Here is a 22,770-nt window from a genome sequence, read left to right as displayed (position 1 = left end):
TTTATATGGAATTTTGAGATGACACAGGGAGAAGGGCTTAACAGACGACGTCCTGAGTAGCCCTGGAGTTGAGCAGAAGGGCGACAATCAGACCGTACAGACCCAAGACTTCGGCGAAAATCAAAATCAGAATCATACCCACAAACAATCTTGGTTGTTGAGCGTTACCTCTGACACCAGCGTCACCAACAATACCGATGGCAAAGCCGGCGGCCAAACCAGAGAGGCCGACAGAGAGACCAGCACCCAATTGGATGAAACCAGTGTAAAGGGCCTGCTGTTGCTTCAGTGACGAGGAGATCAAGACCGACACCACCAATCCGTAAATGGCAATGATACCGGCCATAATGACTGGAACGGTGTTCTTGATCAGGAGGTCTGGTCTCAAAACACAGGTGGCACAGATACCAACACCGGATTTGGCAGTACCGTAGGAGGCACCAAAACAGGTGAAGATGATCGCAGCAGCGCAGCCGATAGAGCCAAAGAATGGAGCGTACACAGGACTAAATGTTAGCAGGCACCAGACGTTGATTTAGCAAGCAAATGCCCACTTTACAGGAATCACATCTTTTTGTACTGTTTTCCGGACTTGCTTGCAAATTGCAGTACTTACCAAAGGTCAGACATTGTGGATTTGACTGTTTGATCTATGAATAAATGCGGGTCCTTATTGTGGGATTGGGTGATGAAACAGAGCTAGATTATTGTTTTGTAACAAACACTTAATCAATTGACACCTATATTTCCAGGTCTTTTATTTTTTCTGATTATTGGTGCTGCTTTTTCGAGGGCACGGGCACGTAACCAGGTGGCAGAGACCTAAGATGGAAGGAGCAGACAGGAGGACACGGTGATCAGGGGTTGTGGGAGCCAGTACGTTGGATGATGGGGTGAAGCAGGTGAGCCGCTGGCAGCTTCGATGGGCGAATCAAGAAGAAAGGAGGGCGGGCGAGACGTAATACTTCTGAGTACTGCTTAATGCTGCTCAATACCAATCACTACTGCTTACTCTGAGTTTACAACACTCCGCCGTCAGTGCGGTAGCCCAGCGTGGGTTCATGGTAGTTTTTATAAGCAGATGTCAGCGACGGCTCGTCACTGAATCAAATAAACCAAAGAAATCTGTTATTTTTCAGTGGTCGCGAAATTGCAAAACAATACCCATGGTAAGTGTCTTTGAGTCGACTGCTAACTTAGTCTCTCCTGTATAATAATGCCATAAAGCAGACGCAGCAACTGCGAAAGGATCTTGAACAGTTTGAAAAGGACCCTACTTCAGCACAACTCTCCCTGATCGGCCAAATCACTACCACCATCACCAACCTTTCGAGAACTCTCCAGGAGTACGAGGATTACATCGTCAAGCAGACGCTGAATCTGAACGAGTCGCAGAAACTGAAAAACGAAAACAGACTCGCGAGCCTGAAAAACGAGCTCCTAGAGTACAAGCTGAAAACACAATCACTAAAGAAACAGCGAGAGGAAGGACTAGCCGAGGCCAACAGAAACCAACTGTTCGCAAATAGGTCGACGGCGATTTCCGAAAATCCGTACGACGACAGCAGCGTTTCCTCTGTGACCAACAGAGGCGGCCAGAGCCGGCAGGAGCAGCTTTCGGGGCTCTCCATGGAGGAAGGACTGCACAAGGAACAGTCTGTCCTGGAGCGGTCCAACCAGCAGCTGGACGAAATTCTGGAGATGGGGAGAATGGCCTTTGACGATCTGGTGGAGCAGAATGAAGTGGTGTTGAAAATGAAGGAGAGAATGTCGTCTAGCTTGCAGACTCTCGGAGTTTCAAAAGCTACCATTAGACAGATCGAGAAAAAAGCATTCGAGGACAAGTGGATATTCTACATCGGGGCCGCGCTCACATTGTACGTGATGTATTTGATATGGAAGTATCTGGGCTGAGCTTGCCGATCAGCGGCTCCATAGCCACAGGCAAGGTCTCTGCGCTGTCTCCTATAAACTGCCAGCAGTCCTCTTCGTCGCTGTCCGGCTCGGTGTTGAAAATGGCAATTTTTCCTCCCTGGTTCCTGACAATGTCCACGTACGATGCCGCCGGCCACACCGCTCGAGATGTTCCTATCACCAGCACGAGGTCCACCCTGTTTCGCACTATGAACTCGTCCGCCTTGTCGATCATGTGCAGAGGCAGCGACTCTCCAAACCACACCACGGCCGGCCTCAACAGGCCAACTTTGCATGCGGGACAGTGCGGGAGGACCTGCTCGTCAAGAAACGGCAAGACTTCGGTCTGGTCGAAACTATCCACTCTCAAAGCTTCGCACAACGGGTCTTTATAGTTATTCTTCTCCTCGTAGGAGCAGCTAAAGTTCGTGCATCGCATCCCAAACAGCGACCCGTGAAATTCGAGCAATTTCTCTGGCACATGGTGGCTTCTCTGAGATAAGCCGTCCACGTTCTGTGTAATTGTAAGGAAGTTGATGTTTGTGAGTTTGCTGAGCTCTGCTAGCACGTAGTGGCCGAGGTTCGGCTGCGCCTGCAAGGCCTTGTGTCTGCGATAGGCATAAAACTGCCATACCAGGCCCGGATCGTCGAGAAACGCATCGGGAGTGGCTAGGTCGATTGCGTTGTATTGTTTCCACAGTCCGCCGGATCCACGGAATGTGGACAATCCAGACGAGGCAGACAGCCCGGCCCCGACAAGAGCAAGTATGGTTTTGCAATTTGGCGATCGCAAAAAGTTGTGGAAAGACTCAAGTGTGGAGACAGGTATTATGGTGGAGGAAGGGGCAGACTCTGACAAATTCTCGCTGTTTAGTGGAGACTCGTTACTATGTTCATCGTGGCGTTCTGAGGGCTGCATAAATAAAAACAGTGATTTTCTTCACGACATCTGATATGTTGTTATCTTGCTAAATATTTGAGCTTTCTCTAGTCTGAAAAACCTGTTTCTGTCAAAATAAGATTGTGTCTGTAGTCGAAAATTTTTGCCAGCCTTTTTTTTTCCCTTCATAAAAATACAAACTAGGAAAAGACCCAGGGTTGTTTTTTTCGACTTGTTGCGAGAAATCAGATCCGTACTATTTTCATAATAGAAAAAAGTTGCAAACTGCAGAATCGCGCCCGTTTTGCCCACAATTGTGCCCGTTTTCCGCCACTTTATAGGCCCGCCTCCCAGATATTTGTCCAAAAGTGCATTTTGAACCATCTAGAGTACCATGGCACCTCACGACAAGCGAAGTGTCTCCGAGCAGGAACGTCGTGCGATGGCCGCAAAGTTCACAGAGCTCATGGATGAAATCCTCACGTTGAAAGACTCTGAGGGGAACGAGTTTTACGAAATGTTCCAGGTTCTCCCTTTAAGAGCTAACACCGACTATTACAAAGTGATCCGCAGGCCAATGTCGTATTCCAAGATCCGCTCCACGATAAAAAGTCTTAAGTACTCCCATCCGCAGCAGTTCATCAACGATCTGGCCCAGATCACCTGGAATGCTCGATTCTACAACGAGAAAACGTCAATCTACCACGAATGCGCAGTTGTGCTCGATAACTACATTCAGCAAACTGTGATCCCTGCTCTAAAAAAAGACTCCTCCATTCCTGGACATTCTGAAGTCCACTACCCTAATCTTGGCAAGTTACCGGGAGAAGACGATTTTGTCATGCAGATCTCGTCGCCAACTCCTCCAGCCCGTCAATCAAAGTCTCGTGGCGACTACGAGGATGAGGACTACGAGGACGAGGAAGTGGACGATACCAGACAACAGGACGACGATTACCAGGATGAAGAGTATCGGGAGCCTAGTGTTGGGTCCAACATGATGCAACATACCAATCCAATGCATTCTCTACCAGGAGGTTACAACAATGCAATGCCAAACTACAACCCGTCGGCATACGTGTCAAAAACAGAGGTCTCGCAGCAGTCCAACTACTACTATCCACCGACACGTAACGTTGCGAAGTCGAACGATCAGCTGCTTGAGAACTGGGTTAAAAGAGGAAGACCTCCGATTGTGGATCAGCCCCACGAACAGAGGATCAAAAGTATCATGAGAGGTCTCAAGAAAATCAAGGTCAATGGAAAAACAATCATTACCGTGTTTGATAAGCTGCCAAACCAGCAGGATCATCCTGAATATTATAGGATTGTTAAAGAGCCAATTTCTATGCTGGACATCAAGGGATTGATTAAACAGAGACACTACCAGAGTGTGGACGCTTACATGGCGGACGTTTTTAAGCTGATTGCCAATTCGAAGGCATACTATACGGCCAACTCTGCCATGCTGAACAATGTCCATCTTTTGGAGTCCAACATCACGAGACTTTATCATTTGGAGATGCAAAGGCCAGACAGCGACTACGGTGACGTTGTCACGTCCAAAGTGCCTGTTCCATTCCTGGTTTACGAGGGAAGAACGTACAAAGTTGGAAACTGGGTGTTGCTGAAAAATCCAAATGATCCTGATAGACCGATTGTTGGACAGATCTTTAGGATGTGGCAGGAACATGGAAAGAGTTACGTCAACGTGTGCTGGTATTACAGACCGGAGTGGACCTCGCACAGTTACGACCGCCTGTTCCTCGAGAACGAGGTTTTCAAGACCGGTCAGTATAGAGATCATCCTGTGGAGGATATTTTAGGACCGTGCTATGTTGCATATTTCACCAGATGGCTAAAGGGCGATCCTGCTGTCAAATACGAAGGACCACTATTTATTTGCGAGTTCAGATACAGCGACAGAGAGCTGTCTTTTGCCAAGATCAGAACATGGAGAGCTTGTCTTCCTGACGAGGTGAGGCACATTGAAGACCCAGTGACTCCAATAGACAAGCCGCGGGTCCTGAAAAAGTTCCCGTCTCCAATCAAGTACATGCTTCCTCCGAACGCAGTCCCCTCCGAAAAGCCTCCACCACCAACAATCCTAAACCTCAATGCTCCTCCGCTGGTGGGCGGCATCCATATTTTTGAGCCAGGACCAGACAGCGAGCCGCACGACGATCCGAACTACTACGATGCCTCGCTGAAGAGCAACGAGTATAAGACGTACATCCCTCCATCGCCAAACATCAGACTGCCTATGCTACACTCCGACCAGAGTCCTCCTCCTCAGAACATGCCGATCCCGCCAAACCCTGCCTCAGGCTACCCGTCATCGATGTCTAATATGCAGCCGTTCAACTTTCAGTCGCCATACCAGAGCAACGGAATCTCCAGTTACAACAGCTACCAACAGCAGCCTGTTGTTCCATCTTACGGGAACATGTATGGGGGGCAGAAGGTGGTGCAGACTCCATATAATAATTTGGCGTACCAGTACTCGCCGTTCAATCCTCCTTCATACTCACAGTCGTTCATCCTGCCTACTTCTCAGGAGCTAAAAATGCCAAAGGAAGTCAGAAGTCTCTACGAGCGGATAGATAACGGCAATTTCCAGAGGTTCACCAAGAACCTTGCTCAGAACAACTACCTAAATGGAAGCACCGATACGATGAGCAAGCCTGACGAGTACCCGGAGGACGAGCTGACGCCAATGTTATGGTACAGAGGACCGCCCCAGTACGTTCCCAACCGTTTGGTTTCGCAGGAGGACTTTGATAACGAGGACTTAGCACTGCCTTTTGTCAAGAAGAAGCGTGTTGGTGAAGCCCTGCAGCCGGTGCGGTTGGGCCACAGTGCCAAGTACCTTGCCTGGAAACTGGCGCAGCAAAGCAAAGCGGCTACTTCCAACGGCACGGCCGCCTAGAATGTATAGTACGTGCCTTTTATAAATAAATGTACATTAAGAAGGAGCTGAACGCGACGCGATTTTTTTTTTATCAGCATCGTGCCGCATCTACGTCTTTTGTGAATGCAAATCAGTTGATTTCTATAGATCAAATGCAAACGAAGGAACGTGAACGAACGTATTCAGTTAGGATAGATACCCCAGTACTGTTCAACACCGTAGCTACCAGCGTCTTTCCAATAGTCGTTGTATGTGGTGAACATGATCACTTGGTCGGCAAGCGACTCGGTGATGGATTTGATGGCCGTGAGCTGGTTTGCCGTCGATGGAACACCCTCTTCTCCGTAGGTGTCTCCCTGGGTAGGCCATCCGGTTTCGCAAATCAGGATCGATTTGTCACTGCCACAGGTGCTTTTCAGAAGAGAGATCTGAGACTCCAGGAAGCTACCGCTGTCTTCTGGCTTGACGCTTCCGTCCCAGTACGGATGAGCGTTCACAGCGATGAAGTCGGAGGCCTCGCACAGGCTGTCGTTGTCTTGATATGCTCCCACGGTGTCGACAGTCACCACCTTTCCGGTCCAGCCTTTAGACGAGAGTGTCGATCTTCCGGAGGAGACAGCGGCAACGACGTTGGAGGCAGACTCTCCGTTTTGCACCAGCTCGTTACCGATGGCCACAGCATAGATACCGTCCCAGCCTTGGCTCGAGGCCTCGACCTGTTCGGCCAAGGTAGCAATGTCGTCAGTTAGCGAGTCGATGTAGTAGAGTCCGGCAAAGATTTTCTGGTTGGAGCCCATGTTGGCCATGATGTTGGTGATGCAGGAGCAGTCTGGAGCGTAGACTCTGATGATTTCGTAGGCAGAGAGTTTGGCGATGTCGCTGGCGACCTCACTCTCGGACTTGCACGATCCTGAGTCAGTGTACGGAGAGTATGTGATACCCTTGCTTTTTTCTGCGTAGGCCTCCACGGAGCCGGCCGAAGCCGTGGAGCTGGCGGCCGAGGAGGAGCTGGAGCCCGAGGCAGAGCTGGAGCCGGAAGCAGAGCTGGTTGCGGAGGCGTTCAGGGAGGAAGGATGGTATGGCTCTCTGGAAGCTCCCGAGGCTGGGGCGCTGGCGACCGAGTATGAGACGCTGGCAGAGGCGTCGCTGCTTGGAACAGAGGTCTGCGAAGAGATCGCCTTGCCGTTGGCATCGTAGTACTCAGTGACAACGACGGTAACAGCCGGGTTTCTCTTAGCGTGTTGGTGGTGCTGGTGGATAGGCGAAGCCAGGGTAGCAGTAGCTAGCAACGAGTAGAGGATGGTTCTGGCCAACATAAGGAGTGAATCGAAAATAGAATGAATGTAATCCGAATGGCTGTTTACCCCTGACTTATAATGGTGAGAGTTTCAACTAGCGAAAGGTGGGATTTATATCTTGTATCGGGATAAGCATTGCTTAGTGTTTTCCAAACACGTCCGAAACCAATTTCTGGTAGCAGGTACGAGCCGCACGCTCCTGTAGGATGTTTTCGTTTGGCTGCTGAGCCTCTAGAACCTTAAATGCTGAAACAATAATACTATTTTGGACCGTGCGTCAGATCAATAGGAGTCGCTTACAGGAAAAACGCGTTGGTGGTATCGCGCATATTTTTCAAGCGCGTTTTTTTTTAAGCCTTGCTTGCCGTACATACTGTATCTAGGACGCTTCCCATGTGAGGACGGTGGCATGGGTCGTGCATATAGATTCTAGATCAATATCCCCTGTGGGGCAGGCACACAGGACGGTTTTTTCTGGGCTGTGCCCAAGTGCACCACCAACTTCACCTTGCCTATTTACCCGAAACGGAAGTCTAACGGGATACTGATCTAACAAGTCGAGAATTTCGTTAATCTGCATTTTTCTTTTGTCCAGGTCACCCAAGCTAGATGTGCTTTACAACAAAGCTTTCACTACGAAGCTTTGGAAATCCAGCACCGGTGTCTGTTAGCCTGCAAGATCCACTTTTCTTTTCGAATCTGGCCAGCTGCTGAAAGTTTTCAGCTCACGGTCGCTCCGGCACCAGGTAGACCCCCAAATCAGGTCTTTCTGCTGCTGGACAAATCGCCTATCCGATGCAGACATGTCGCCGCTGCTTTCTCCACCCGTGTTCGTCGTCCAGTACACCGGCAGCCAACACGCTAAATCTGAAACATCCAGGAGGTGTACTAGCCACTTTTTTCGCGTCCGGCGAGCACAGTGCAGTGGCGAAGAAAAATTATTTGTATAACCACCAGTCGGCAATTATGATCTGTCACCATTCTCCATGACAACACAAGTGCCGCCCTCCTACAGCCATCTGGAGCATTCCGAGTACTCGGAGTACCAAATATTGTACACAAACGAAACCGCAAAGAAACATAAGGTCTGGCACGACGGAACCATGCGTCTGTTCAAGCTCAACAAGAAGCTGATAGTCTACGACGAGGATCGCATGGAAATCTACTCTGACTTTCTGAGCTCGTATCCGCGATACCGCGTCGACGATCTGGTCAAGCTCGAGTCGATCTGGATCATGATAGACGAGGTTTTGGGGACCTACGAAAGAAACGTTGCGAAGCAGATGCAGAATTTGAACGCCAACGACCTCAACATCCGCGCGCACCAGAAAGCGGCTCCGCAGCCGCACTCGCAGCCGTCGAGCGCCCCGGCCCGTAAAAACAAACGTGTGCTTGGACTCGTAAGAACAAGACCCAGCTCGTCGCTCCCGACCCAGCTCCAGAAACGCAAGCGGGTCTCGCAGGAGAGCGTTGGCGTCAAGCGACCTAAACTGGACAATTATATCCAGCGCGCCATCGACAAGTTCACGCAGGCAGACTCCCCAGTACCCGAACCGCAGCGCTCAGACACCCTTTCGCTTGCGAGCGACGCTACCCTGGCGCTGGTTTCGCCGCTGGCGTCGGCAATTTCTGTCAGCTCTAACTCGATGTCTACACATCAAATCCGATCCTCCAACACCTCCATGTCGTCGCAGTCTGGCTGTGCGGCCGCCGTTCGTCAGCGGTCTCTGCGTGTGGACCGCAACTCGGGCTCGCAGAACGCCGTGGTGATCGAAAAACCCAAGATGCTGGCCCGCTTTAATTTCACAGACACCAGCTCGACAGGCAGCGTGCGAGATCCCAGCCCGCTGTTCGACTTTGACAGAAGCGCACGGGAAATGCTGCGCAGCTACAGAACACCAACGCCGAGCGACGCACCTTACTCGATTTTCGACTCTCTGGACAGGAACCGCTAGACTCTTTCCACAAGAATGATTCCATTCAGTATATAAAACGAACTATAGCGTGCACTGCAGTCCCGCCACGCTGTCGAAAGCGTACATCTAGTGACTGTATCTCTTTTCGAGTCTGGCGGCCTGGTTGTGCTCTCTCCAGATGAGAAGGGGCACAGCGTTAGAGGTGAAAATCTTCACCACAGGGAACGACGAAAGCAGTCCGTTCAGCGCAGACAAGGCAGGGGTGCTGTTCAGTCTTTCTGCCACCCAGGCCTGTTGTTCCATCTCCTTTGATCTGTCGTAAGTCATTGTCTATGATAATTAGGTTTATTCAGCAAAGTGTAATATGAGACTCATTTAAATAGAGCGCTTTCTTATATATCAAGGTCCGGCCACGGCGCGGCGAGGTGGTAATTATTTTTTCCTGTGCTCTAGATCTTTGCAGTCAGCTCAGGAACAATTTCAAAGACATCGCCAACAATGCCAACGTCGGCAACAGAGAAAATAGGGGCCTCCTCGTCCTTGTTGATTGCCACAATCGTCTTGGCGTCCTTCATTCCGGCCAAGTGCTGAATGGCACCAGATATACCAACGGCAATGTACAGGTCTGGGGCAACGACTTTTCCGGTCTGACCAACCTGCAGCGAGTTGTCGCAGAACCCAGCGTCAACGGCGGCTCTCGAGGCGCCAATGGCAGCGTTCAGTTTCTCGGCCAGCGGGGTGATCAGTCTATCAAACTCCTCCTTATTCTTGAGACCACGGCCGCCGGCAACGACGATCTTGGCAGATCCCAAATCTGGTCTCTCGCTCTTGACAAGCTCCTCAGAAACAAACTCGGCACTGTTGCCAGCCTCAACGTACGGAACCTCCTCCACAGGCACCTCGCGGGCCTCCTTCAGCTCCACCGGTGCAAAAGCAGAACTTCTCACAGAAAATAAAACCTGGCTGTCCTTGGACTTGACAGTCAAAATTGCGTTACCAGCATATGTTGGTCTCACAAAAGTGTCTGGAGAAACAACTTTGATGATGTCAGAAACAGGCTGCAAATCTAGGATGGCTCCAACACGAGGAAGGAAGTTCTTCCCCACAGTGGACGCAGCAACAACAAAATTGGAGTAATCGGAGTCTTTCAACAAGCTGGCAACCAAGGGAGAGACTTGCTCGGGCAGGTAGTGGTCATATTTTTCAGAAGGCGACACCAGGATCTTGTCGACGGACGCCACCCTGGAAACCTCTTTGGCGGCCTCGGCAGCGTGTGGGCCCACCAAAAGAGTCGTAATTGGCTTGCCCAATTGCTGGGCCGCAGTTAAGGCCGAAAGAGACGAGGGAGTGATTTTGGAGCCTGCGGTCTCGACAAAAGCCAGTGTCGAGCTCAGTCTGGCGAACGCCATGCGCTGACTCAGGCCGACAGTTCTAGAGAGTCCAAACATCGACATCTGTGAAATAAAAAATGAATGCCTGGTGTGTGTTCCTGACTCAATTTCGCTGAAAAATACTCCGTCGCCAATTCCTGGAAAAACATTATCCATTAGGTAAGCGAGTCAATATGTACAACTATACAAGTTTTTGTCTCTTTAGCGCGTTCTCGTAGTCTGGTTCCATCTTTGGCTGCAGTGGCTCCGACTCTATCGGCATCGGAGCAACCACCTGTGCCTGCTGGCCCGGTACTGGGTGAGGAGGGCTGTCTTTATTCACGGGGTTGAACGGATCGTTGACCGGATAAATCAGCTTCTTGTCTATGTGGTGCTTCTCCAGAATGTTGTATAAATCATTTTTGGTAAATGGCTTGGCCAGGATGTCCGTCATTCCATGGTTAAGATACGTCACTAGGTCCTGGTGCTGATAGTTCCCGGTCATGGCGATGATCGGCGTATCCACGTCAAAAGATCGGATAACAGAGGTTGCTGATGCTCCATCGAGATTCGGCATCACAATGTCCATTAAGACCAGGTCAAACTTAACTTTTTCCAAGACGTTGATGGCCGCCAGTCCGTCGGTCACCACCTCCACCGTGCAACCATACTTCATCAGGAATTTGCTGCATAGCTGGATGCAGACATCGTCGTCCTCAACCAACAAGACATGCATTCCCGACCCATTGGTCCGTCGCACAATACGAGTATCCTGCTGTGTTCCTGCCGGGGGCTGGGATGCTGGTTTAGTAGGCTCGTTCGCAGGAATGAACTGTGAATGTTCCTGCGGCGGTGCCTCCGCTGACGAAGGCATGCTTCCAGCAGGCTGCGACTCTTGAGACGGTTGGTTTTGGTCGATAAAAGGAAGGTTCAGTGGCGGCAGCTCGACGCCCATCTGGGTCAAGGACTTGGCTAGGACATTGATAGCACGCGAATATGACTCGTTGATCGACTTTGACGTCAAGAAACTCGAAACCATCGTATTATACTTGGTGTTGAGAATGTTCAGCTCATCATGGAGTTTCTGCACTGTCTCTGTGAGAGACTGGTTTTGCTTCTCCAGAAACCCAAAATTATCTTGAAGGTTGCGAAACTGCGCAAGAGAAACCGTGTTCGAGGAAGCGCCGGTGTCTCCCTCCTTTTTAGCTGTCACTTTTCGCTTGATGTTCTCAAGCGCCTCTCTATTATTCCTCTGGAACTCGGGATGCTTGAACTCCCACACATTCTCGATGCTGTATCTCTGTTTGAGCTCATTGCTAATTTTCACCTTGTGGAAGTCGTACTTGTTGAGTTGTCGCACAAATGAGGCAAAATTACTATGTTTGAAATGTTTCGGCAAGACCTGTTTGGTAAACTCGTTCGTATCTGCGATGATGAATGAATCGCCTGCCTCTGACCATCGGACAATATCAGCGTAGCTGTTTTCCTCGAGCATTTGGAAGAGCTTCTTTACAAAGTCTGTTCCTGAGGATTTGGCCCCACCAGCGTCTTTTGGAGGAGGAGACGGTACCCCTGTTGTGAAAGCCTCTGTCCCGAGTCTGAAATCGTTCATGTCCTCCAGACTCATTTGCGTTGTTCAAATGTATGGGAGGTTGGGTAATGATATGCTGCGATGCGAGCGGACGAGTGTGCGTTTCAGTACTCTACAAGCGAGTAGTAGCGAGGAACATATAATTTTCAGCCAGGTTTGTTTTTAGCAACAGTTTGATTAAATAATGACGGTTAGCGCACGACCCGGTCAAGGAGTAGAAAGAGGCAGTGCACTGCGACACAGCCTGAGATGGATACAGTATTATTACTTTATGAGAGCTATACTAATGACAGAGGCTATTTGGGCGGAACTTGCAGTTGGAATTCCATCAGTCCCTGTCTCATGTCCTTGTAGATTTTTGGCTCGAATGGAACGACGTTGTTTTTAGGGAACTTGGTGATGGATTTTTGAAACTCCGAGTTATGTTTCAGATCGGTATCTATTACGTGCTTTGACTGCGACGTTTTGGCCATTTTTTTGTACTTCGTGCTCGAAATTGACACTGAGGACACCGAAGACGAGTATGTTGGCGCTTTGGAAAATTTAGACACCGACGAAGACATCGGGCTCTGCAATGGAGTCACGCCTGAAGACGTGGAGGTAGCAATGCTGTTGCGACGCGAGTGAGGTCGAGAATAGTTAGGCACGGTCTCGGGGATGAATTGATGCTGCTGCGAATAGATAATGAAAGTAGGCTTGGACGAGGCGTTGACGGGGTGCGAGATGGTCGTGGGAGAGCCCATGCTGTGAGTTGGCGACGAGGCCGAGTAATTAGAAGAGATGGTCGAATTTGAAGAGAGCGAACATGCGGACGAGCTATTAGCTGGCATTTTGGGAGCATTTTCAAACACGAACGAGAATCGTCTCCCAGATTTTTGTTTCGAATGGTTTGGTGATTTTGATGCTTTTTTAGGAGTTGACGAAAGCGGTTTTCTTGCGGAAACTGGCGACTTCTGTGCAGCAGCTGGATTTCTAGCCATTGTAGTGGTGGCTATTGCTGCTGCAGATGACAGTGACGAGACGCTTGGTTTTCTTTTCGGTGCAGCCTGAGACGATATCGCTGCTGCTGCTGCTGCAGTGGCCATTTGTGTCGTCGATAAGGTTTTGGCCACTTTGTTGGCAGACTTTGGTGGAGCTCGTGGAGTCTTTGGTTTTGGCTTCAGTTTGGGCGTAGCCATTTTTTTTGCTGTCGGAGACATAACCTCTTGCTTGAAAATCAGTGGAGGATTAGTCTTTGGAGACAACAGCTTTTGGGCAAACTGTGGCGGAGATTTGATTCCCAAGCCGTCAGAACGGTGTTCATTGGGTGTGCTGATCATTTCAAGCTTGATATACTGGTTGAGGTAGTCGTCGATGTGCGCTGATTCCTCGGACGATGGTTCTGTGGTGACAAAATCCTCCAGATAGCTAGAGCTTGTTCTCACGTAGTTTCCCGCTGAGGACATCGAAGTCTCTGAAGTAAACCCGAGATCTGGGGTGACTTGGCTCGCAACGCTCTCTGTTGCACTCGGGAGAGGAACAGGGTCGTCTAATGGTATTTTCTCTAGATCTTCCAAAATCGAGTAGTCGGTAGCACTAGTTTGAATTGACAGCGGAACGAGCGACTTTTCATGGAGATACTGGATGTTCTCGTTGCTGTGATGATAAAAAGAAGAGGTTGGGCTCTGATTGTCTGTCTGCAGACTCATAGGCTGTTGGCCTGACAGAGACCCGTTGTGTTTGTGGTAATTCGTGTGCTGGAGGCGCAAGGGCCCATGATTCGAGTATTCGGGCACAAACTCAAAAGACTTGGATCGTCTTGAGGTTCCATTCATTGTGGTATGACCGGCAATTCCGAATTATTCTGTGCTAGCAAGTGAACTGAATTAATACTAGACAAAGGATACCGAAACGAAAGCTGACAACAGGCGATCAGTTTACACTGGAAGAACTGAATGGCAAAGGTTATGCTGGACCGAGCTTGCGACTTCTCGTATCCTGGTATAAAAAAGTGGTAAAAGATGCCCCTGGTCAAAACTTTTTATCTGGTATTTGAGATATATGTTGCTTTATCGAAAAATTAAAAAATGGCTTGCTTTTAGCGAAATGGAATAAATTAAGGTGGGAGGGTGCGCATGTTCTGTGGTACAATAGAATACATTCAAACGATCTACATGCAAGAAATGTAGCTTGGCGCGGTACAGAAAGACGGTGATCGGCAATCTTCTTTATACCAAAAGCCTTCCTTTTTAGCGGAGCTGGGACCCCGACAAGCGACGATAAATTGTACTTTCTGGACGATCGTCGCATTACAAATAAAAACTTCTTCGTCTATAGATTCAACCATGTTTGCCCGTGCCTTCCAAAGTTCGCTCCGTACACCTAAGTTCCGCCTGACGCCTCTTGCCGTGAGATTATTGTCCCAAGAAACAAAATCTGCGATCGAGCAGGCCATTTCATCTGCTCCCGTCGTGTTGTTCATGAAAGGTACTCCACAGGCCCCAGCTTGTGGATTTTCGAGAGCTACTATTCAGATATTGGGACAGCTGGGTGTGGATCCACACAAATTTGCTGCCTACAATGTCCTTGAAGATCCTGAACTTAGACAGGGTATCAAGGAGTACAGTGAATGGCCGACCATTCCTCAACTCTACGTCAATAAAGATTTCGTTGGAGGATGTGATATTGTGATGGCCATGAGCCAGTCAGGCGAGCTGAGCGAGCTCCTCGAGTCTGCTGACGCCCTCGTTCCAGAAGAAGAAGAGGAGAAATGATCAATGTAAATAGATTCAAATACGATGTTCTCCTTTGCCTTATGGCTTATAACCAGTAATCGTTAGAAGCCCCATTTAAGGAGGTTTGATTTCGCCGCCTACTGATAGAAAGACAACAGTGTCTTATCCTCCTACTGAAGGACGGCTCATCGCCCAATCGTTTCTTGTTAAACTATAAATCGCCTATCGTTTTCCTTCGTCAATCATGTTGTTCACACCTTGTCTCAGCGCATCTTTCAAATCATCAAAATTTTCGATATTCTTTGGCCTAAATAAGCGCGAGCTCCTGCACCAGGAAACTGCATAATCAAAACACCCTTCGCCAACAGACAGGTAGCGGGATAGCAGCGACCTGGAACTTGGCCCCTCTGCCAGGTCCTCCACGGATAAACTGAGACCGGTGGTTTTCTTGATGCCTGCAAGCACCATTGAAATCAAAACCAGATCAAAGGCATAATGCGCATATTTGCCAACCTGATGTTAGGTTTATGCAAATTCTACACGGGTACTTACTCCCATGTTGTAAAATTATTTTATTTATTTCATCTTTAGCATATGGCTGTGCATTTTTATTTTTCATCCTAGTTTACTTTCTTTATGGCAACGCCCATCTCGGCCAACCTTCTGCTTTCGTTGAAGCCGGCAAAACTGTTTACCAATCACGTACCGAACACGCCCATAACATCGATTGACTTTGATCACACAGGCCAGTTCCTTCTAACTGCCGGAGTCGACGAAAGCATACATCTCTACGATGTCGCCAAAGGAAAACATGTCAAGCCCATCTATTCCAAAAAATATGGCTGTCATCTGGCCAAATTGACCCGCAAGGAAAACACCTGTGTCTTCGCATCCACTAAGGAAAACGATACAATTCGGTATCTATCGCTACATGATAATTCTTTTATCAGATATTTCAAAGGCCATACGGCCTTGGTGACAGATCTGGCCATGGCCGATCTTAATCATATGTTTATTAGCGCCGCCTACGATTGCACTGTCCGCGTTTGGGACACAAGGAGTGCCAACTGCCAGGCAACTCTAGTCACCGACGACATAGCGTCCTCCATAGCCCTTGATCCAACCAACACAGTCGTTGCCATTTACAACAAAACTTCGAATGTCCTGTCCCTGCATGCGGTGGCGCATATCACGGACCGACCATTTACCACTGTGGTGTGCGATTTTGCGAAGCCATCGTCCGTTACGAAAATTGACTTCATGAACAATAATAAATATATTTTGATCACCACCAATTCTACCGAGCATTTCCTTTTAGACGCTTTCAATTTGAGCTTGGTAGCAAGACTGCCAGGCCAGCTGCCGCTCATCGAGAGAGATTATCCCGACACGGGCAATCTGGCGGTCTCCCCCGACTGTCGGTTCATTTTTGGTGGCAATGGCGACGGCTCTGTACTGGTATGGGACTTGAAGCTTTTGTCGACTCAGAACCTGCCGGCAATATTGCATCCAGTTAAAAAAATAGAAAATGAGACGAAGACTCTCCCGCGAATGCTTCTGTTTGACCCCCAATACTGTGTGATGGCATCGGCAGACTCAGAGCTGTGTCTGTGGACGCCAAGCTCATAGCTCGCTGACATCGACATATCTAATATCGGCATTTTCTTCGCACCATTCGCACCATTGCTTCAGGAAAACCACGTTGCTTTCGCTTATTGTTTCCATGTCCCCCACAACGCACAGCTGGCGTTTGGCTCGACTGATAGAAACGTTCATACGTCTATGGTCATTCAAAAATCCCACATCGTGTGAGTCGTTCGACCTCACCAATGACAAAATGATCACCTCTTTTTCACGCCCCTGGAAACCGTCCACAGTGCTGATCTCGATGTCTGGTAACGGGTGCTCCGTCTCCTCTCGAAGAAGCCTTCGCAAGTTAGAGACCTGAGCACTGTACGGAGAAATAATGCCTATGTCTCCCTGCTTCACATTGTGGTCTTCTACCAAAGACCGGACATGCTTCAGAACCACTAAACATTCTCCGTCGTTATATCTGGAAGCTTGTAAGCCCGCTGAGTCGTCTTCAGCAGAATCTGCTTCCGGGAAATCGCCTCCCTGAGTATCGTACCAAATGACCTCCTCTGCTACGTTGTCTTCCTGGGGAGACTTCACGTACGGCAGGTCTGAAAGCTTGATATTCTCGACCGAGGAATGAGCGATGAGCTTCCCGTCATAGAGAGCATCACTGAAAAAACTCATGATCTTTTTGTTCATTCGGTACTGAATGTCAAGAAAGCAGGTAAACTCTTGGTGGTTTTTGTGTACTTCGATTAATCTGTCAAATAACGTTTTACTCAAAGTGCTAACCACTTTGGCATTATTTTGGGTTTTTATCGTTGGTGACAGCTGTTTGTTATCGCCTGCAATGACAAGCTGTTTTAGAGATTGGTGATATATCAGCGGGATCCAACAGGAAGGCTCCAAGGCTTGTGAAACTTCGTCTATTATTATCGTGTCAAATAAGTCTCCTCTTTCGCGGATACAGTTCACAGCTTCTCTTGCGGAGGACCCGTGAAGAGTAGCTGCCACGACTTCGGAGTTTGACAGAACGTCGCTGTATGCTTTTTTCGATCGGAGACGCAGATCTTTCTTTAGCTCTTTGATTGTCTGATACAGCTCCCTGCGCTCTCTGTAACTTTTTGATTTCTTGATCTTCCGAGTCAACTGATTAATCTCCTGGAGAATGTCCTTTAATATCTCGCCTGACTCGCTCTCTGCGATGATATCTAGTGAGTGACGTAAAATCTGGGGTAACATCCTTGCAGGATGGCCTATGCGGACCAGCTTTGAGTGGTTGTTGTCTGAGAAAAAGGACGAAAGCCGCTCTAAAATGGTATCTATCGAGATATTGGAGGGCCCACAGATCAGTATACGCTTTCTGCCTTCTGACTCCCTTTTCCTCAACACCATCTGTTTGACGAGCTCCACTATGGTGCTTGTTTTTCCCGTTCCAGGAGGGCCGTGAATTATGCTCAAATTGCTTGCTAACGAGAATTGAACGGCATTCCTCTGAGAGTTGTTCAGGTTATCGTTGAACCAATCCAGCTTTGATTTTTGGTACTTTAATGGAGGTGGAATAAATGCAGACTTGCCCAATACAAGCTTCACAAGATCAGACGCCGTGTCAGAGTCTAGTTCACCCAGTTTCCTCATCGTTGACTCCATGCGATTGTAAGTGATCTCATTATCCACCTGAACAAGCCATATCTTAGCGTCAGAGTTATAGAGAGAGTAAACTTTTTCCTCGGTTTTGGCACCTTCGGCTGTCATTGAGTCGTAATTGAGCGCGATGTTAATCTGCCGTTCGCCCACAAGCACCACCACACCATCAATCTGGACGCTGGTTTCCTCGGCGTCGTCAACATCCTTCCTTTTCGACGAGTTCTTCAGCTTCTTAGTGTTCACGTCAGAGCCATACTTGTCCATCTTGACAATGTCACCAATCTTGAGATCACCTGTTTGGATCGCAGCATTCTCTTTTCCGGCAATAGAACTATGTGGAACCAACTCCACGATCTGTTTGCCTCCAACTCCGGTCCGCACATTCGAAATGCTCAGATTCAGCACTGCTAGTCCATTGGCACTCAAGCTTTTGGGCGAGGATCGCGAAAGCAACTCAGACGTCTGTTCAAAGCTTTCCTGGCGCTCAACGGCCAGACACTCAAGAAATCGTGAAGAGAGATCAACATTTGCCTGAGACATTAAAAACATTCCTACAGAAAAAAACAGATGTTTAGACCTACTCATTCCCAATGTGTTACATGAATCATATCTCAATTCTCTAGTGTTCAATTTATGTGCGATCTTACATGATGACCAAGTCACCAAACTTCTCCTTGTAGCCTGGCACCTCGAATCTACCCTTCGACACCATATCTTGAACCTTCTCCTCGACGTCTGGTCTAGCCTTGACGACGTCCTCCACGGTAAGTTGGTCGAATGGTCTGGCGCTCTCGATGTTCTCAAGAGTCTTCTCCAGGTCGGTAAGCTCGGCAAGAACAACGCTCTCTGTCTCCTTGGCGTTTTCCAAAGCCTTTGCCTCAAAGGACTCGATCAGGTTGAGTTGCTTGGAAAGGTTGGCCTTGGATGGAGTGAACTTAGCGACGTCGCTCTGGATTTTGTCGACAATGGCACTATTCTTCAATGTGCTCTTGTAAAACGCAAAGTCGACGCTGCTAGGTTGTTGTTTCAATTCGAACAAAACTCTTTTGGCCTCGTCGTTTCTCTTCTTGAATGAAGTCAATGCAGCTGCGGTTTGGCCAGAAAGACCCAATTTCGACACTATCTTGGTCCAGTCCAGCTTGGTGGCGGCAGATTTGGCAACAGAAGACATCCTTTGTGTATTGATAGTTTCCAGTAACTCCGATGATCAATTCCTCGTTAAAGTGATATATTTATTTATGATTCGTAAACGCAGTCAATCTAAGCTGTTTGTCTTGATCTCAACCAAGTCTTTCCCTAAAATATCTGACCAAAGATACACTTGAACGCTTAATTTAGAATTGTAAAAAAACCGGTGTCTTTTTCTGTCGTCCAATCAACATTGAAAAAAAATCATTTGTGTGGCATCAAGTCTCACGCACATAACTGCATTACTTATGCCATCTCAAAAAAATATGCCATTAAGCTAGTACATCTTTACATCAATATACACGATTATTGATCTCATCCATAGAATCGTAAGCAATGTCTATAGGCCCAAGGAGCAGTTTTTTCACATAATTGACTTCTGTTGACAGCTCTGGATTCTTGCGCCGAATTTGCTTCATCTCAATCTCGATTGGAGACGTGCAGTCGATAACATCACCAATGGTGGCATCGCTATCCAAGCTATCTAGATACTCTCCTGCCTCTCTATCATCTCCAATTTGAGCGAACTGGTAGCAAATTGCCTTTTTCGGCAGGTTGTTCTCTGAAAGCTTTTTCTGCGCCATCCTGATGACCTTCCCTAATGTGTATTTGTCTCCATTGGGCGAGCCGTCCGTAAAAGTGACAACCAGCAGAGGCTGGCCAAGTTTGCGGTTCTGCACTTCAGGCTCAAGGATTGTAGTGTACAAGTTGGTAGCCAGTGGAGTGGCGCCATTTATTGCGATGTTGGCCATCACAGTGTTCAGCTGCTCTTCTGTCTCGATTCTATCGCAATCAATATTGAACTTTTGCCTCAGAAAAGCATGGATCTCATTATTGTGGTTCATAAATTTCAGTCTCAGTGGTTGTGGACTAACGTTGATTTTCATGAAAAGCTTGAGGAAATCGTGTAGCTGCTGCAGTCGGTTGCCTTTCTTCATCGAGCCCGAGTTATCAATGTAGAATACGATCTTGAATAAACAAAGTTGGCATAAGTCGTAAAAAACATACTCCTGATCTGGTATCCCAAACTCGGCAGCAACCTCTTTGATTCGAGTTAGACACCTGGACTGAGCTAGTTGATTAATCACTGCTTGATCGTTCGCGTACAGGGGTAACCCGTCTAAACATGAGTTTATCACCTGCTTTTCGAATACTTCTGCAAGTTTTTTCGCCTCTTTATTCCCACCAAACAGGGCTTTACGTTTCTTCCCAAGTCTTCGTAAATGCTCGTCAAACACCTTTGGTGCTTGCAGTCGGTTTATGGTTCCCACGCAATACTTCAAAAGCTTCCCATAATCTTCACCAGTATTTGACGGTGGAGGACCACTTGGAGGCGCGTATGTCTTTAGTTCAGCCATTTTTCATTCTCAACGGATAAGCAACTTTCAATATATACCAGCGATTTGTGGCTTAGCAAATCTCGATTATTGTATTCTTTCTCCATATTGTGGTCATCAGGGTCCGAGATGCATGCAATTCGAGCTATTTTTCTGCTGCGCCTTAATTTGTGCTTTATCAGGCATCAAACTGCTCAAAATTTCTTGGGTTTGGCTGATGATATCGATAATCTGTTTTCTATCTACCTCACTTGCCTCCAATTCTTGACGCATATGCTTCTGTCGTTTTTTGATGAATGCTTCCATCTGTTGCAATCGAGTGAGAAATGAAGAGAGTGTGCCGGTCATCTGGTTTTGATCGGCTAGCTTTGAACTATTGTTGCTGACAAGTGTTGTGTCCTCTTCGTTTTGAATCGTCGAGTTTCCTGGCTCACATCTTGGAGACTGGCTTCTCTTAGCAGTTTCCAAGTCTCCTTCAATAAATGATGAAGTGATGATGGGATCAAGGCTGAACTCGTCTGTAGTCGGGGCCGTTGAGTCAGGTTGTGATGCAGTTCCCATACACTGTACCTCGTTGGGAGCAAAATGCTGATGCCTTGGAGTTTCGTCGTCGCTGTCCACGACCCTTCTTTTTCTGCCCGCCTTTTGAATTTTTGGCTCCCAAGAGGGAGCTTCGACATTAGTTATTTCCTGAGAAGTACTGATTTCTGATATGTGTTGATTGGTGCTACCCATGACCCTGTTGTTATTATCTTCTTGCTTATCTTGGTGTGGCTCAATGGGGGCCAAGACAGACATTTGGATCGACTTTTTTTCTTTCCTAATGGCCCTCATTTTGGCATTCGCAGAGGGAGACTCAGAAAGCTCAGGTCCGCTTGAGGAGCTGCTTATGCTATTTATAATTGTGTCTGCAGAGTTATCGCCGACGGGTAAAACTGATATAGAACTGAACACTTTTCGATAGCCAGTCATCTGAAAGTGTTTAATTCCTGGCTTAATGAAAATATCCCTTTTTTTTAATATTTTAAGGGCAGTGTCGCATAATATACTAGAATCCATTGATAATACAGAAAGTGAAAGCAGAGGACACAAAACACACAAGTCTGTCTATTTTGCTGCTGAGATGTCTCTCCTCTTCATGTATTTGCCATTCTTGGCAAACCGTTTAGGGAGCTTCTTGTTGAAGTCATCGAGAATCTGATCCTCCTCCGTCAAAGTGGATTCCGCGCGGCTGATCTCGTCCAGAGAAAACTTCTTTGACTTGGAGTAGCTGTCTGCAAGCTCAACATCAGTGATGGATTTCTCGAGCTCCAAATCTTGATCGACCACAGGGTCGAGATGCGAAACACTTGAAGACGCGTTCTTAGAAGAGCCTGGTGGTAATTCTCCATCTTTCCTCAGTTGAAGGGCGGCAACCTCTGCATACGAAAGCTTGCGAACTTGAATGTCAATGAAGTCATCTTCCAACTCAATGCCTTCGTCGTGCACCTTTCTCATAGCAATCACCTTGTTGGTTGAGTCGTTAATCTTCTTAAGGTGCTTTTCCTTGGTGGCGACAGTTTCAGAACCCAACACAGCTGTCGATTCCCCGGCGCTTTTGTTGCCGCCAAATGGCCAGAACCAGAAGCGAGGCTTTCTGGCTGCTGGTGCTTCCGGAGACACGTTATGGTACTCGAGCGTGTTTAAATCAATCACTTGCGGTTCCAAGGACGTGTCGGCTTTGGAAGCAGCGGGCTTATCGAACATGAACATGTTTAATTGGCAAAGAGCGTGTGTCTTGATCAAGCTAACCGACTAGGGCTTGTGCTTGTCAGCAGGGCAGATAATTAAAGGAAAACAAAAAAATGGCTAGCATGCTGGCTGTATATGGGGAAATCTGACGCACTCGCCACATCGGGCGGATACCCAAAAATGTTCTCTAGCGTCTGTTTTTGGTGGCAAAGATGACACATGAGCGCGCGCAGTCTAGTGTAAAGGGATGGACCCTTCGCATGCTCTGCAGGTGGCCAGGGAGTCCCGTGGGTCTTCTGTAGTTTAAGACACTGCCACAAATTTCTTATCTATGTGGCGTATCAAGCAACAGCAATATATTGTAAACAAAACATGATCGCCCTCGTGCATGACATCTCTGCACCATAAAACTCGCTCCGAGACCCTATTACAAAATGCTCAAGATGGAAATCGCCTAAAATACAATTGACGTGACCTGCACGTCTCTTATACGAATACTAATGCTCACGGACTTCGTGACCATTTTGTTGATGCTACCAATAAGCGGGGTTTCACCCCAGATAAGATATTTTTTTGACGTTGTTGTGGTGCAAAGATGTGTGGCGAAATTTGAAACATTGCTGGCGATAGCTGGCTTACAAGAATCAGGTGAGACTGCTGGATTAAGTGTTGAACATTGTTGGGTAGTTGCTTTGGGA

At 47.9% G+C, this 22,770-nt stretch overlaps 17 protein-coding genes across 17 annotated transcripts; 4 read left to right on the top strand and 13 right to left on the bottom strand.

The window, feature by feature from the left end:
- Positions 1-37: 37 nt before the first annotated feature.
- Positions 38-630, bottom strand: KL928_003451 (uncharacterized protein; the record flags this gene model as incomplete). Its single annotated transcript, XM_043204040.1, has 2 exons — positions 38-506; positions 617-630. 2 exons carry the CDS (start codon positions 628-630, stop codon positions 38-40), a joined length of 483 nt encoding a protein of 160 aa, XP_043058893.1.
- Positions 631-1,870: 1,240 nt separating this feature from the next.
- KL928_003450 (uncharacterized protein) lies at positions 1,871-2,833 on the bottom strand (the record flags this gene model as incomplete). The annotated part of the gene is made up of 1 exon (XM_043204039.1): positions 1,871-2,833. One exon carries the CDS (start codon positions 2,831-2,833, stop codon positions 1,871-1,873), a length of 963 nt encoding a protein of 320 aa, XP_043058892.1.
- Positions 2,834-3,188: 355 nt separating this feature from the next.
- On the top strand, positions 3,189-5,723 carry KL928_003449 (uncharacterized protein; the record flags this gene model as incomplete). The annotated part of the gene is made up of 1 exon (XM_043204037.1): positions 3,189-5,723. The coding sequence occupies one exon, from the start codon at positions 3,189-3,191 to the stop codon at positions 5,721-5,723; it is 2,535 nt and encodes an 844-aa protein (XP_043058891.1).
- A 164-nt stretch (positions 5,724-5,887) lies between these two features.
- Positions 5,888-7,021, bottom strand: KL928_003448 (uncharacterized protein; the record flags this gene model as incomplete). The annotated part of the gene is made up of 1 exon (XM_043204036.1): positions 5,888-7,021. The coding sequence occupies one exon, from the start codon at positions 7,019-7,021 to the stop codon at positions 5,888-5,890; it is 1,134 nt and encodes a 377-aa protein (XP_043058890.1).
- Positions 7,022-7,989: 968 nt separating this feature from the next.
- Positions 7,990-8,958, top strand: KL928_003447 (uncharacterized protein; the record flags this gene model as incomplete). Its single annotated transcript, XM_043204035.1, has 1 exon — positions 7,990-8,958. The coding sequence occupies one exon, from the start codon at positions 7,990-7,992 to the stop codon at positions 8,956-8,958; it is 969 nt and encodes a 322-aa protein (XP_043058889.1).
- An 87-nt stretch (positions 8,959-9,045) lies between these two features.
- KL928_003446 (uncharacterized protein) lies at positions 9,046-9,246 on the bottom strand (the record flags this gene model as incomplete). The annotated part of the gene is made up of 1 exon (XM_043204034.1): positions 9,046-9,246. One exon carries the CDS (start codon positions 9,244-9,246, stop codon positions 9,046-9,048), a length of 201 nt encoding a protein of 66 aa, XP_043058888.1.
- Positions 9,247-9,368: 122 nt separating this feature from the next.
- On the bottom strand, positions 9,369-10,328 carry KL928_003445 (uncharacterized protein; the record flags this gene model as incomplete). The annotated part of the gene is made up of 1 exon (XM_043204033.1): positions 9,369-10,328. One exon carries the CDS (start codon positions 10,326-10,328, stop codon positions 9,369-9,371), a length of 960 nt encoding a protein of 319 aa, XP_043058887.1.
- Positions 10,329-10,491: 163 nt separating this feature from the next.
- On the bottom strand, positions 10,492-11,916 carry KL928_003444 (uncharacterized protein; the record flags this gene model as incomplete). Its single annotated transcript, XM_043204032.1, has 1 exon — positions 10,492-11,916. One exon carries the CDS (start codon positions 11,914-11,916, stop codon positions 10,492-10,494), a length of 1,425 nt encoding a protein of 474 aa, XP_043058886.1.
- Positions 11,917-12,176: 260 nt separating this feature from the next.
- KL928_003443 (uncharacterized protein) lies at positions 12,177-13,694 on the bottom strand (the record flags this gene model as incomplete). Its single annotated transcript, XM_043204031.1, has 1 exon — positions 12,177-13,694. One exon carries the CDS (start codon positions 13,692-13,694, stop codon positions 12,177-12,179), a length of 1,518 nt encoding a protein of 505 aa, XP_043058885.1.
- A 510-nt stretch (positions 13,695-14,204) lies between these two features.
- Positions 14,205-14,633, top strand: KL928_003442 (uncharacterized protein; the record flags this gene model as incomplete). Its single annotated transcript, XM_043204030.1, has 1 exon — positions 14,205-14,633. The coding sequence occupies one exon, from the start codon at positions 14,205-14,207 to the stop codon at positions 14,631-14,633; it is 429 nt and encodes a 142-aa protein (XP_043058884.1).
- Positions 14,634-14,816: 183 nt separating this feature from the next.
- On the bottom strand, positions 14,817-15,062 carry KL928_003441 (uncharacterized protein; the record flags this gene model as incomplete). The annotated part of the gene is made up of 1 exon (XM_043204029.1): positions 14,817-15,062. The coding sequence occupies one exon, from the start codon at positions 15,060-15,062 to the stop codon at positions 14,817-14,819; it is 246 nt and encodes an 81-aa protein (XP_043058883.1).
- A 168-nt stretch (positions 15,063-15,230) lies between these two features.
- KL928_003440 (uncharacterized protein) lies at positions 15,231-16,111 on the top strand (the record flags this gene model as incomplete). The annotated part of the gene is made up of 2 exons (XM_043204028.1): positions 15,231-15,832; positions 15,937-16,111. 2 exons carry the CDS (start codon positions 15,231-15,233, stop codon positions 16,109-16,111), a joined length of 777 nt encoding a protein of 258 aa, XP_043058882.1.
- Positions 16,112-16,217: 106 nt separating this feature from the next.
- On the bottom strand, positions 16,218-18,356 carry KL928_003439 (uncharacterized protein; the record flags this gene model as incomplete). Its single annotated transcript, XM_043204026.1, has 1 exon — positions 16,218-18,356. The coding sequence occupies one exon, from the start codon at positions 18,354-18,356 to the stop codon at positions 16,218-16,220; it is 2,139 nt and encodes a 712-aa protein (XP_043058881.1).
- Positions 18,357-18,459: 103 nt separating this feature from the next.
- On the bottom strand, positions 18,460-18,987 carry KL928_003438 (uncharacterized protein; the record flags this gene model as incomplete). Its single annotated transcript, XM_043204025.1, has 1 exon — positions 18,460-18,987. The coding sequence occupies one exon, from the start codon at positions 18,985-18,987 to the stop codon at positions 18,460-18,462; it is 528 nt and encodes a 175-aa protein (XP_043058880.1).
- A 310-nt stretch (positions 18,988-19,297) lies between these two features.
- KL928_003437 (uncharacterized protein) lies at positions 19,298-20,362 on the bottom strand (the record flags this gene model as incomplete). Its single annotated transcript, XM_043204024.1, has 1 exon — positions 19,298-20,362. One exon carries the CDS (start codon positions 20,360-20,362, stop codon positions 19,298-19,300), a length of 1,065 nt encoding a protein of 354 aa, XP_043058879.1.
- Positions 20,363-20,458: 96 nt separating this feature from the next.
- Positions 20,459-21,313, bottom strand: KL928_003436 (uncharacterized protein; the record flags this gene model as incomplete). Its single annotated transcript, XM_043204023.1, has 1 exon — positions 20,459-21,313. One exon carries the CDS (start codon positions 21,311-21,313, stop codon positions 20,459-20,461), a length of 855 nt encoding a protein of 284 aa, XP_043058878.1.
- A 135-nt stretch (positions 21,314-21,448) lies between these two features.
- KL928_003435 (uncharacterized protein) lies at positions 21,449-22,093 on the bottom strand (the record flags this gene model as incomplete). Its single annotated transcript, XM_043204022.1, has 1 exon — positions 21,449-22,093. One exon carries the CDS (start codon positions 22,091-22,093, stop codon positions 21,449-21,451), a length of 645 nt encoding a protein of 214 aa, XP_043058877.1.
- Positions 22,094-22,770: the final 677 nt, after the last annotated feature.

This window comes from Ogataea angusta (assembly GCF_019207475.1).
Source record: "Ogataea angusta isolate 61-244 chromosome Unknown 61-244_NODE_7_length_650817_cov_90.064852, whole genome shotgun sequence".
Lineage (NCBI taxonomy): Eukaryota > Fungi > Ascomycota > Pichiomycetes > Pichiales > Pichiaceae > Ogataea > Ogataea angusta.
Note: the sequence above shows the minus strand (reverse complement) of the source record. Positions and strands in the feature narration are given on the sequence as shown.